General features: G+C 28.1%; 1 protein-coding gene across 1 annotated transcript; it reads left to right on the top strand.

Annotated features, from left to right (window-relative positions):
• Positions 1 to 2,510: 2,510 nt before the first annotated feature.
• On the top strand, positions 2,511 to 11,425 carry LOC113866610 (receptor-like protein EIX2). The gene is made up of 4 exons (XM_027501426.1): positions 2,511 to 6,056; positions 10,493 to 10,537; positions 10,650 to 10,944; positions 11,109 to 11,425. Exons 1-4 carry the CDS (start codon positions 2,511 to 2,513, stop codon positions 11,423 to 11,425), a joined length of 4,203 nt encoding a protein of 1,400 aa, XP_027357227.1.
• The last annotated feature ends 3,184 nt before the right edge of the window (positions 11,426 to 14,609 follow it).

Raw genomic sequence — 14,609 nt, 5'->3', positions numbered from 1 at the left:
ATTGTACTTTTTATATATGGGATAGGATCTTTTTACACTGTTGTAAGTCTAAAAAATCTTACACTTAATTTGACCTTTTCATTTAACTTAAATCTAATGAGTTATAATTTATTACTTTACTTATCGTTAGATTTAAGTTAAATGAAAGATTCAGATTGAATATAAGAGTTTTTAGACTTATATTGGTATAAGAAGATTCTTCCCTTTTATATATATTTTATTTATATAAATTAATACATAATTTTAAAATTTCATATCTATACTTTTTTCTATTTTTTATTATTACATATGTAATTGTTATTTAATAAAATTATATATTTATATTTTAATAATAACTTTTGAAACATAGAATACACATGCATTATTAAAATAATCATAATAAAATAAAATAAAATTAAGAAGAATAAACACTTTATAATTTTTTCTTAAACCTATTTTTATTAAAATTAATGAATATTTATAAAATTAATAAATTTATATTAAAAAATTTATACATATCACGTTGTCTAAATTATAATTATATTATATTATGTTTTATCATTTTTGAGTCTTAAGACACAATGGTGATAATATTTAAATTTGTTAAATAAATAGTAGACAATAAAATTGGTATTAGTAAAGATATATATTATAAAATTTTTATTATAAAAATTATTTATTAATAAAATATTAATAGTTAATTTTAAAATTATATAAAAATGAATAAATTCATTATTAAAAATAATTAGACCAAACATATTTAAAATATTTTCTGCTTTTGAAAACAGAAAATAAAAAGTCAAATCAAACACAAAACTTGAAAAATTGAAAATAAAAACTATTTTCCGAAATTGAAAACAGAAATAGGAAATGTTTTTTGAAACTAAACAGGTTTTTTCATTTTCCATGTTTAAATTAAGTTTAAAAGTTACTCTCAATAAAAAAAAAATATTTTGCAACAAAATCTTATCAACCTATCAGCTTAAAAGTCATATTTTATACTAAGACATTTGTATAATTCTTACTAGTTACCGGAATACGTGAAGAACATTTTTCTTATGATTTATTTACATATTACAAGATTCAAAGGTTAACAAATTAACTTTTTATTTGTAGAAGCGTCGAACTTAATTTGAAAAGAAAAATGAGAACATAAAAAATTAAATATATTGAAATGATTATATTTTTTCTCATTTAAATCTAATTTTTAACACTATATTACATTCTCAAAAATTAAAGTACACTTTTAGTATTCTATATAATGTGCTCACAGTTGAATTTTCTTAGGAACGAATTTATAGATTTTAAGTAAAGTTGTCATTTATCATAATATTTAATCGTCAATATTTTATATAAACACACATGAAAAATCTATATTTATAAATATAAAGGTAATGATATAGCTGCAACACTGCAAGCTGTTCATATACAATAGAATTAAACTTAATTTTCGTAAAATGTAGGTATAAAAAATATTTTCGACAACAAAATACAGAAATGAACATAAATATATTAAAAGGATGCTTTGTCTCATTTATAAATAATTATAGGAAAAAAGCATACCTAAAACTTTTGATATGTTTAGTTAAGAATAGAAAATTATTCAGATATTTACATAAAAGAATTAAGTATAAAATTAAAGAATAATATAATTAATATTTTTATAAATATTAGAAAAATTAATTAAAAAAATTGATAACATAAAATTTATTTGTATTCGTTCAATTATAACCAATGATGTAATTAAAAGTTATTGATTTTTATAGTAATTATTTCAGAGACTTTTCTATGTCTTCGACGTCTTCCAGATGATATATAACCCCATAAAGCTAAAATAATGAATTCAATTTTGTTCCAAAATCATGAAAAGAATATTTCTTATAAACACTAATTTGTAAATAAGTATTAACTATAAGAATTAAATATATATTTTAATAAAATAATTTTTTATAAATTTATTTAGAAAAAATTAAAAATAAAATATTAAATAAAAAAATTACATATTTTTAAGAGATTAAAAATTCACATATTTAATTCAAAGATTATCACTTATGGTTAAATTATATATATTTATTAATATAAAAATATTAATTTGAATAATATATAAATCAATAAAAAATTGATAATTTTAATTAATAAAATATTAAAAATAATTGACATATAAAAAAACTTTTTATTATAATTAAAAAAATAAAATTAAATATATTATATATAAGTTAAGATAGTTACATATTAAAAATTTATAAAAAATAAAATTAACAAAAAAATTTATTAATAAAAATTATAATAAGACGCTCCGTAGAGACTGGGACTTAACTTTTTGAGATAAAAGATATAATTTACAAAGAAATATTAAATATGATCAAAATGTATATTCAACTTGAATTAAAACCAAGGGAGTTGGCAGTGCTGCGTAGCATTACATATATAGCTGTTGGCATTCTATTCAGTGAATTTGATCGATCACTTAAATTGTGATGTCAACTTTGAATTCAGTTTGTTTCAAAATGATGAAAGGCATATTAATAATAATGGTGTGTTTGGTGTTGCAGATTGTCTCTGCCAAACAGCCAATTAGATGCATACAAAGAGAGAGGGAAGCACTTCTTCAATTCAAGTCTAGACTTGTGGATCACTCCAACATGCTCTCATCATGGACCACTCCAGATTGTTGCCAATGGAAGGGAATTCGTTGCAGCAACCTCACTGCCCACGTACTCATGCTCGACCTTCACGGAGATGACTACGAAGAATATCATGTACTCAGCGGTGAGGTCCACAAGTCATTGATGGAGTTGCAACAATTACAGGATTTGAACCTTAGTTGGAATTATTTTCAAGAGAATCATATCCCAGAGTTTTTCTCTTCTCTTCACAACTTGAGATCGCTTGATCTCTCGTATTCTCGTTTTGGTGGAAAAATTCGGAGTCAATTTGGGTCTCTAGCACATTTGAAATACTTAAATCTTGCTGGGAATCATTTGGAGGGTTCAATCCCTTATGAATTTGGAAATCTCTCCATGTTGCAGCATCTTGATCTCAGTGGCAATCCTTTAGAAGGAAATATACCATCTCAGCTTGGGAACCTGTTCAACTTGCAAAAGCTTTATCTTGGAAGATATGGTAGTGCTCTCAAAACGGATGATGGGAATCACGGTGGAGGTCAGTGGCTGTCTAATCTCACTTCTTTAACCCATCTTTACTTGTTCTCTATATCTAATCTCCACGGTTCTCATTATTGGCTCCAAATGATTGGCAAGCTTCCAAAACTAAGAGAACTAAGTTTATCTGATTGTAGCCTTTCCGATCACTTTATCCATTCAATGAGGCCTTCTCAATTCAATGTTTCTACTTCTCTTTCTGTCTTGGATCTCTCTGAAAACACCTTCACATCATCCATAATATTCCAATGGTTGTCAAACATTACTTCCAATCTTTCTGAGCTTGATCTTAGGGGTAACCTCTTGGAGGCTCCCCCATCAAATCATTTTGGCATGGTAATGAAGTCCCTTCACCGGGTTGACCTCTCCTATAATAGATTCAAGGATGAGGTTTTGAAATCCTTCATGAATATATGTACCTTGCGTTCTTTATACGTGTATGGCAACAATTTCACGGAAGACCTTCCATCAATTCTTCATAATTTGTCTATAGGCTGTGTTAGAAACTCACTAGAAGAGATAGATCTATCATATAATAAAATCACTGGCTCTTTACCTCACCTCTTAATATTCTCATCTTTAAAAATGTTAGATCTTTCTCGAAATCAACTAAGTGGAAGGATACCACAAGGTACCACATTGCCATCTCAAATGCAGTTTTTGTCCCTCGGTTCAAACTCTTTAGAAGGTGGAGTTCCAAAATCATTTGGGAGCACATGTACTTTGAATTCGTTGGACCTTTCTTATAATAGTTTGAGCGGAGAAGTAACGGGGATATTTAGTAACTTTTCTGGGTGTTCTGGATATTCACTGCGAGATATAAATCTAGAAGGCAACGAAATCAATGGCACAATATCTGACCTCTCAATGTTTTCAAAATTCAGAAGTGTCATGCTCTCAGGGAATCGATTAAGTGTGAAGATACCTAAAAGCAGCATATTATCATTCGATCAACTGGAGAAAGGGAATGGAGTTAATTCAATTCAAAATGCTGGTACTTTGCAATCACTGGACCTGTCCAATAATAGTTTGAGTGAAGAGCTTCCAATGATAATCCATCACTTGTCTAGATATGCTAGATACTCATTGCAAGAATTATATCTAAGCATGAATCAAATCAACGGCACTCTGCCCAACCTCCGTCCACTGCTCCCATCTTTAAAAGGATTGGATCTTAGTGAAAACAGGCTTAATGGGACCGTTCCAAAAGATATTCAATTTCCAACAGAACTAAGGAATTTACTTTTGAATTCAAACTCTATGAAAGGTGTGATAACTGACTCCCACTTTGCTAATATGTCAAAGTTAGAATTATTGGACTTGTCTGATAACTCATTGGCCTTGGCATTTACCCACAATTGGGTCCCACAATTTCAGTTGTCCACCATCAGATTGAGATCTTGCGAGCTAGGTCCAGCATTTCCCAAATGGTTGCAAACACAAAATAACTACCAAACTATTGACATTTCTGATGCTCGAATATCAGATATTGTTCCATGTTGGTTTTGGGCTAAATTAGCATCGCAAGAGTGGATGACAATGAATATTTCACACAACAATCTCAAAGGTGTAGTTACAAAATTTCGACTAAAGAATCCTCAATATTCTCTAATTCTGGCATCGAATCAATTTGAAGGTCCAATACCACCATTTCTACGACGTTCAATGTTTCTTGATCTATCAAACAATAAATTTTCAAGTTCTCTTCCATTTTTATGTGCCAGCGGTGTAGCCGAAACTTTATACAGCCTAGACCTTTCAAATAATCAATTATCTGGACAAATTCCAGATTGCTGGAGCCACTTCAAGTCACTAGTTTATCTAGATTTGAATCATAATAAATTTTCAGGAAAGATTCCTACTTCAATGGGATCACTTCATCAACTTCAAGCACTGCTGTTGAGAAACAATAACTTGACAGAGGAAATTCCTTTCTCGTTAAGAAGTTGCACAAAGTTAGTAATGATAGATGTGGCAGAAAATGGATTATCAGGACCTATCCCTACATGGATTGGAAGCACGTTGCAAGTGTTGCAAATTTTAATCTTAGCAAGGAATCAATTCTTTGGAAGTTTGCCATTACAAATTTGTTATCTAAAAAGCATTCAACTCTTGGATCTCTCCCTCAATAATTTCTCTGGACAAATTCCTAAATGCTTCCAAAATTTCACTTTAATGGCTCGAAAGACTTCCTCGAAGAATTATCCACAGCATTCATATTTTGTCAACACGAGTTATGAGGAAGGAGATATATCTTATGATTTGAATGCAATCTTAATGTGGAAAGGTGCGGAAGAAGTGTTCGCGAATTATGGGCTTTTCCTGTTAAAAATCATTGATCTCTCTTGCAACAACTTCTCAGGAGAAATTCCAGCAGATATAGAGGATTTGTTTGAATTGATTTCATTGAATTTATCAAGAAACAATTTGAGAGGACAAATTCCTTCAAATATTGGAAAGCTTGCATCACTTGAATTTCTTGACTTATCAAGAAACCAAATTGTTGGTTCAATTCCATGGAGTCTTACTCAAATTGATCGACTCAGCATGTTAGATTTGTCGCATAACCATCTAAGTGGAGCAATTCCAACTGGTACACAATTACAAAGTTTCAATGCTTCCAGTTATGAAGATAATTTTGATCTTTGTGGGGCGCCACTTGAGAAATTGTGTATTGAAGGGGAACCACCGCAAGAACCAATTCAAGAGAAAGATGATTCGCTCTTCAATCGTGGATTTTACATTAGCATGACATTTGGATTTGTTATAGCCTTTTCGGGGATCTTCGGCTCAATCTTGATTAATCGTTCTTGGAGGCATGCTTATTTCAATTTCTTGAACAATTTAATAGACTCTGTTTATGTCATGGTTGCAATTAAACTTATCAAGCACAGGAGTTGGTACAGAGCATTGCTGGTAATAATGGCTGAAGGTTAGCAGGTAATATACATTTTTATTGTTATTCTAGAATATTAGTAAATTATTTATAGAATACAGTTTTATCATAAAATGTTTAATAAATTATAGAGTGATATTAGTTGTGATTATAACATTTCATATTTTTTTAACTTTTAACATAATTTTTTAAATAATATAAAAAATAGTTTTAAATTAGGCATGAGATAATTTAGAAAGCCTTAATTCATATGAACGGTTAATCAATAAGAATTTTACATCATATTATATTTTCAAACACATCAATACTTATTATCATATTATTTTTTTTTATTAAATAAAATAAACTTTACAAATAATGTTTGTATCAAAATATACTAAACCAAAAAACACAAAAAAAAAAGAAAAAAAAAAGGTTTTAAATCACTCTTAAGACTTTGAAAACTCTTGAAAATTACTTTTTCAAAAAGTTTTAGTTTAGAGTCTAACTTCTTTTGTAAATTCAAGTTTTTAGACCAAGTTTGTATATACTTATTTTATTATAACAAATTAGTAAAAGATCAAAAGAAATTTTACTGTAAATTTATCTCTAACAATATGTAAAATTCAAATGTACTGTCAATAATTTAATATCAAAGATATCACCCAATAATAATATAATTTAAAATTTAAAAAATTATATTTAAAAGAATTATAAAAATAATATTAAAAGTAAAAAATTACAAAATTAAAAAAAATCATGTCATTGATACATAACAGATATAATTATAAAGATAATGCCAATTATTGAGGATTTAACTGAAAAATTATAAAGATTTTAAATTAGGAGGATCTAATTAAAAATTTAAAGAAACTATAGAGACTAACTAATAAATTTAACCAAAAGTTTAACATAGATAAGTTTTCATTGTGTATCCTTGAATACACATTAATTTATTTTTCTGGGCATAATTTTCTTTCCTCGTTCTTTTTATCTTCTCTCATTTTTCTTAATATTTGTATTGTTTTTCACAATTTCAGTAAGTACTTTTCATTTTTAAGATTTTTTATATTATGTGTTTTAAAGCTGATGAGTTGCGACGGTAATATCTAATCTAAATTATAACTTAGTTATTTTTCAAGTCTTGTAGCTAATCCAATGAAAAATATCTTTTAATAGTTCTAAAAAAAATTTAAAAAATGTTGAGATGGAGATTAATTCATGTCAAAAAATGTTGAAAAAATGCTTTCAGTTTTTATTTTTTATTTTTAAGCTTGCACAGGAAACAAAATGTAATATAATAACATTAATAAAAGTTACCATTAATTGAGTCATTTTTTAAATCGTATGATATTAACAAGTACTAAATATTACAAAATACTTGTATAAAAATTAAAACAAACTTTTTTTGTATAAAAACTAATTTATAAATGTGTTAACTACAAGAACTAAATATGTATTTTAACTTAAAATAAATAAATAAAATCTTAATTCTCGTTACTTAAGGATACTAATATTATTAGGTGAATGTTTTTCTCATAAGTCTTAGAAAATGTACAAGGAAACTAATATTATTGTGATGAATGTTTTTCTTATAAAGTAACGACTGTTATCAATCTATTAATATTGTTATTGTTTAAATTCTTGAAATATGTTAATGTTATTTTTCTTTTTTAAAATAGGATTCTTTCTAATATTTTCTAGAAGCAATTCAACATATTTTTATTTCTTTTATATATTTCAGTGACTCACATTGTTATTCTTATTTTTCAGTCTCTCGAAGACCTCCATCCTCTTGCATATCCAATATTTGAACTTGTAATTATTGGTGAGTAAGTTTTCTACGAGTAATGAGCGAATTGAAAGCAATTATGTTTCTTTATCAATAGGATATACCTATATTTCGTGTGTTTTGATTATTTAGAAATATCATGTGTTTAAGTGTTTTTTATTATAGTTAATTGGCTTAAATAAATTTTTAGTTATTTAAAAATTTACAATTTTTTTATTTAGTCATTTTTAGAGAAATAATCTAATCTCCCAAAAATAATTATTTGTATGTTCTATTAAAGATTTGTTAACTTATTTCATTATTTACTTATGTTACTTAATCCATGTTATTCAAAACATCATATTTCTGAATGAAACTGGTTTATAAGCTTGTTGTTTTTGAAATTAAATTTAGTAATACAAAAAAATGATGGTGTAAAAAAAGTCACATCATCTACATAAAACTCATTACATGAGACAAATCAAATGTCACAAACAAATAATGAATTTTTTTTAAAATTATTAATAAAGAAACTATATAAAATAAATAAATAAATTGGGAGACTAATTTAATATAAATTAAAAATAAAAGATCAAATATAAACTATATAAACATAGTTATTTGAAATTGAATATTTGAATAGACTAAAGTTGTGAACATACCCAAGAAAATTATACTTTTAGGACTGGTGTGCTTATAATGAAATATAAAATACCATATATTTTAATAATAGTTTACTTAAATAGTTTTATATTCAAAATTTTGTTTTTACAAAAAAAAAAAATTAGTTAAAGATATTTTAGAAGAAAGCTAATATTTCACTGTGTGCCTATTTTCAATTTTTTAAGAATTACAAAAATTAGAAAGACAAATTTGTGAATCAATGAATCAATCATTGCTACTCTATCATAATGAGGATAAAATATTCTAAACTCAAAACTTAAATTACATGAAAATTGCTTCAATTTTGAAGATATGCATAAATCTCAATTTATATGTTAAAAAGTTATAAAATGAAAAAATATGCATCAAAATCTAGCTAACTAAAACCTCTTCTCAGATCATAACCAAATAGTTCACACTTCAACTGTGGCTTTAAAATTAAGTAAAATGTTCCAATGTAAATGATAAGTAGTTTCAACACGTTTTAAGGGAAGAAATATTGCATCAAAATAAAGATAACTGAAATCTCTTATCTGATTAGTACATTGTTTTTTGTAGTAACCCAAATAAATCAACAGAAGAAAATTTCTTAATTATGAAACTATGAACAAAATTCATTTCATGCATTATATAGGTACCAGTTCGAATATTGTATTACTTCCAATCTTGTTTACGATCTTCAGGGCCAGCCCAAGGGCCAAGCCACCAATGCCCTTGCTTTAGGCCTCAAAAGAATAATTTAACTTATTAATCATATCGTCTTGACAAATTATTTTAAATACTAACTTAAAAATAAGTATTTTGCAAATGATAAGGTAATATTAATTGTTACTGTAAAATTTCACTTTCTTCTCTTTTTTCATAATTAAATTGTAAATCATAATTACTTTTGGATTTATTATTGACTTTTGGGTGAGTTTAATCCGTTGTTGGCGGCGTACTTATTTCAAGTTTTTCAACATTGTAGCTGACAATGTTTATGTCATTGTAGCACTTATTAATTAAATAAAATTTACAAATAATGTTTCTATCATAATATACTAAACCAAAATACACCAAAAAAGAAAAAAAGTTTTAAATCACTCTTAAAATTTTAATAATGCTAATTAATAAGGATTTAACTAAAAAATTGTAAAGTTATTAATTAAGATTTAATTAAAAAATTTTAAATTATTTGAACTTAATTAAAAATTTAAAGGGAAAATAGAGACTAACACATTTATATCCTTCAACAAACATTAATTTTTTTCTCGTAATTTTCTTTCTTCATTGTTTTTATCTTCTCTCATTTTGCTCAATCTTTGTATTATTCTGTACAATTTCATTAATTACTTTTCATCTTTTGAGATATTTTATCCTTATGTGTTTTAAAGCTCGTGTTCGTAGGTAATACCTTATCTGAATTCAATTTTAGTTATTTTTATTCTTATAGCTTATCCAATAAAAAATATCTTTTAAAAGTTATTATCTTTTTAAAAGAATGTTCACATGGAGATTAATTCATGTAAAAAATGTAGAAAATCTTTCAATTTTTATTTTTTATTTTCATTTTTAATAATAAAATTAATATATTATTTTCCTTTTTTATTTTGAAGCTTGATAAAAAAGAAAATATAATATAACACCATTAATAAAATTTACTATTAACTGAATCATATTTTTTAAATAGAATTATAATGGTAATGATTAAAAAAAATATAAATTATTTTAATATAAAAAATAATTTATAAATAAGTGTTAAATACAAGAACTAAATATGTGTTTTAACTTAATAAAAATAAAATTCTTGGTTCTCATTACCTGATTGTTTTGAAAAACTATATAAGATCCCAATAATACTGTGATAATTTTTTTTTCTTACAAAAGGATGAACATTATTTATCATGAATCTAATAATATTGTTATTTTTCATAATTTTAAAACATGTTAATATTATTATTATTTTTGCAAATAGGATTTTTAAATATTTTTTGGAAGTAATTCGACATATTTTCTTTTCCTTTACACATTTGAGATGCTCACAATGTTTTTATTATTTTTCAGATCCTTCAAGACCTCCATCCTCTTGCATATCCAATATTTGAGCTTGTAATTTTTGGGTAGAGCAAGTTTTCTATAAGTAATGAGCTAGAAACAATTATTGCTTAATGCTTCTTTAGAGCAATACCTCTGCTCTTTTGTTCATTCCAATCCGTCGTAGGTGGTCCTGGTTGAATGGTCTTATAATACTTCTGTTCATTCCTCCATCGGGTACTCACCTTTCCATATTATTTATGGCAAGCCAGCTCCATCTTTGCCAAATTATTTACTTGGTTCTTCTTCCGTGGAAGCCGTAGATACCTCGTTAGCATCGCACCATTCAATGTTAGCACAGTTGCAGAAGAAATTACTCAAAGCTCAGGCCACTATGAAGCTTTGTGCTGATGCCAAATGCCGCGATGTAACTTATGAAGTAGGTGATTTGGTGTATGTTCGTCTCCGCACATATCATAGCGGTCTCTCTCTTGTTCCACTTATAACAAGCTTTCCAAGAAGTTCTATGGACCCTACAAAATCCTAGCCCGCATTGGTCCTATTTATTACCAATTGGATTTATTGGCTGAGTCCAAAATACACCCTTTTTTTCACTGTTCATTGTTGAAACGACACTATGGCACAGATGCTGGCATCACTTCTTTACCTACAGAGGCATTCAACAACCAGCCCATCATTCGACCCCTGGCAATTTTGGCAACTCGCATGGATACTTCCACAAGCCCTCCAACCAAACTAGTTCTAGTTCAATGGTATGGGCTCTCTCCTGATGACACTAGTTGGGAAGAATGGGAACAACTCAGCTCCAATTATCACCTTGAGGACAAGGTGCTTTTTCCAGACCCAGGTGTTGGTAGCAATCAGACCACTCCTCCCTTGGCTAAGTCAAGGCCTAAAAGGATCACCTCCACTCCAGCCCATCTTAAGGATTATACTACCTAGAGATCCGAACGTTACAACAAACTGCTGCATTATCTATTTATGCAAGATGTAACATCCTAATTCTCAGTACCCGTGGTCTGCTGAATTTTGACAGAACCTTTGTCAAAATTTAAAATAAAAAAATAAATTATTAGGAATTATTTAATGTGACTTTAGAGTTTTATATTCATTAGATAATTTGTGATTTTCTAGAATTTTTCTGGAATTTTTAGGAAATACTTAAAATTGGCCTATTTTGCGAGAATCTTAGCAAAAATAAATAAATTTTCAAGCTGAATCTAATTCTATAGCAAACAAAGCTGTAAAATTTTTAAAATTTTACGAGAGCCTAATAATATTAGAAAGATCTTGGAAAGTAAATTTTTACAATGAAATTTGATAAATTTTAAAATTTTATTTTTCAGTACATCTAATACGCAGACAAGAAACGAACCGATCCGAGAGCAATTTGAGTGAATTAAAATTTTAGTGACTATCCCAGTATTATTCTAAATATTATACTATTTTTTTTAAAATTTTCTCTACCTGTTAAACTGAAAAAGAAATATACATTTGCAAAAGTAAAATTTTTAAGTTAAAAAAAAAGATAAAGTAATTAAATTTTTACTTTTAAAAAGTGATTGAGAGAGAGAATACATCTTCTACAAGTTTTTCGTAAGGTTTTTTTTCATTTCTCTCTCAAATACACTACTCACCTTCAAGCTTGATTTTGAGTGCCAAAATTTAATCTTTTTGAAAAGTTTCAAGAGGTAAACTTGTTACCCTTATCCCCCTCTACACTTGTATGGTTTTATTTTTTTAAAATAGTGTTATTTAATTTTCTCTTCTTACTTGGATGAGCTTGAATAGGAATGGAAAGGGTATTATCTTGCTTTTATTGTTGTGGTTTTACATCTAGGATACTAGAATTATGCTTGAAATGGAGAATTAGAAGTGGTTGAGCTAAAAATTTAAGAACCCAAATTCGTAGGTCATTGTTCACTAAATTCTGAGATTTGTATGGACTGAATTAGGAGTTTATGTCTTCATGAAAGTTGTAGTCCTTTTAATACTCTAAATTTAGCCACTGGTTTCACCTCAAATGAATATTTGTAACTCAAGTTATGTCCATTTTACTAACAGATGTTCTAGCTGTCACCTTAGGAGGTTGCCCTGTTCTAATAGCCACGAATTTTGATTTACTGAGACTTATGAGTGTAAAATTAGGACTCGATTCCTCATAAAAGTTGTAGGAAATTATATGCTTGAAATTTAGAAATTGGTTTCCTGTCAATATCTTATGTGTAGCGTGAGATATGGCCAGATTACTAAGGTATATTTAGAGTATTAGTGTAGTTAATCCCTGTCAGAAACAGCTACTGTAACGTGAAAACTGGCACTATTCTATAGGATATTTGAACTTAATTCCTTCATAAAATTTGTAGATAAAGAAACCCTTGAAATTTAGAAACTGGTTTCATGTTAAAATATTAAGTATATCTTGAATTATGGCAAAAACACTGAACCTTGTGCAATCTGCTCGAAAATTTCTGTTTTATGACTTTGATCAAGTTTATTGCACAATCTATTTTGAATTAGACTTTGACATCTACATCAATATTGTAGATAATTACGTTATTAAAATTTTGGCTTTGACCTCATGCCAAAATATTCTATATAACTCTAGAAAATTTCAAAGTACTGAACCTTGTTCATGCTTGCCATTAGGATTCTTCCTACTCTAAGTGTGTACTAACTAGCATGACTTTTTAAGTTAAGTGTGGGGTAAATATGAGCTTAACATATTACAAAAAAATGGATTAACAAAACAAGTGAGTTTAAATCCTCATGAGATAAAATCAGAGAACTATAAGGTTCTAACTAGCGTTTCATTACGTGTATAGATTTCGTCGGAAATCAACTTCAAACGTTAGAGAGAACAAACGTGGACGTAACAGGTAAGGGGTGGGCTATGTAGTAAGGATTACATCATAAACTTATTTAACCTTATTTGTTAAAATTGTCTAAATTTTGTTATGATTGATGATTGTGATTTTTTTATATGCTTAATTTTAATAATAGTTTGCTTATGTGTTTGGTGATGGAATTATATGTTTGATACTTCATTAAGACATAAATTGTGTTATATGATATGAGTCGTCTTTGAGTGAGCATTTATGTGCATGGTGGTTTTTCATGGAAAAGTTTAATGAAAACAAATTGAAATGATTGAATGATGTATTGTGAACTCGTATAAACTGTATTGGGAAGTTTTCTGATTGCAACAAATATTTGAAAAATTTTGGAAAATCCGTATTACAGGGGAAACTCTGTTGAAATTTTAAAAAAAATATTTATACCTAGAAAAAAAAATTTAATCATTCTCAAACAAATTTAAGAATTTAGAAATATAGGACTTTTCTAAGAAAAAAAAACCACTTAGGAACTCATACATTACTCATCCGAAAATGGTATTTTGTGCAAAATGGGGAATCAGAGACTATGGACTCTGGGAATACGATGGGGAAGCCCTGAGGGAGGACTTGGGGATAGGAAGGGTAGTGGTTGGAAGCCTTAAAAGGCTCAAGCTCGCTACCTGTTGTCGGGGATCTCACTGTACAAACTCTCTTGTTGTTTCTATTTTCAACAATTTCGTGGGTGGATTTCCATACCTAGTATTATCAACTCCTGGCTACCCCAGCATTGATTTAAGAAATGATTCGGGCCTGCATGCATGGACATTTTAGAAAAACAAACTAAGATCAGTCATTAGAATGTGATTGATCTGTGAATATTTATGATATTTGGTTTTTAATGTGATGTATGAACTATTGCTCACTCTATTGTTGTTTCTATTTTCTTTATTTTTTTTCCGTACCTGCGGTATTCATTGGACTTGATCGGTTACCACATGTAGCAGAGAGAGATGGCCCAGATTTCACATCAAATGAATATGACGATCAGGCTCATTAGCCCGGAGCCACATCGATGGCAGCACGATTGGGATAGACACACCCATACTTTTGCAGGCATACTTACTATATTTTTGAGGAGAGCGACAGGACCCAGAGGTGGTGTCCCTATTACCATAAGGACTAGACTAACCCTTGACTTTAATAATAATAATCTTTTTCAGCCCATACCACCACCAATTCCTCCTCCAGCTAAGGAGGAGGAAATGGATATTGATATTCCAGAGGATTAT

Source organism: Abrus precatorius, unplaced genomic scaffold, assembly GCF_003935025.1.
Source record: "Abrus precatorius isolate BTA unplaced genomic scaffold, Abrus_2018 Scaffold5, whole genome shotgun sequence".
In the NCBI taxonomy this organism is placed as follows: domain Eukaryota; kingdom Viridiplantae; phylum Streptophyta; class Magnoliopsida; order Fabales; family Fabaceae; genus Abrus; species Abrus precatorius.
This window is presented reverse-complemented; position numbering and strand designations above follow the sequence as displayed.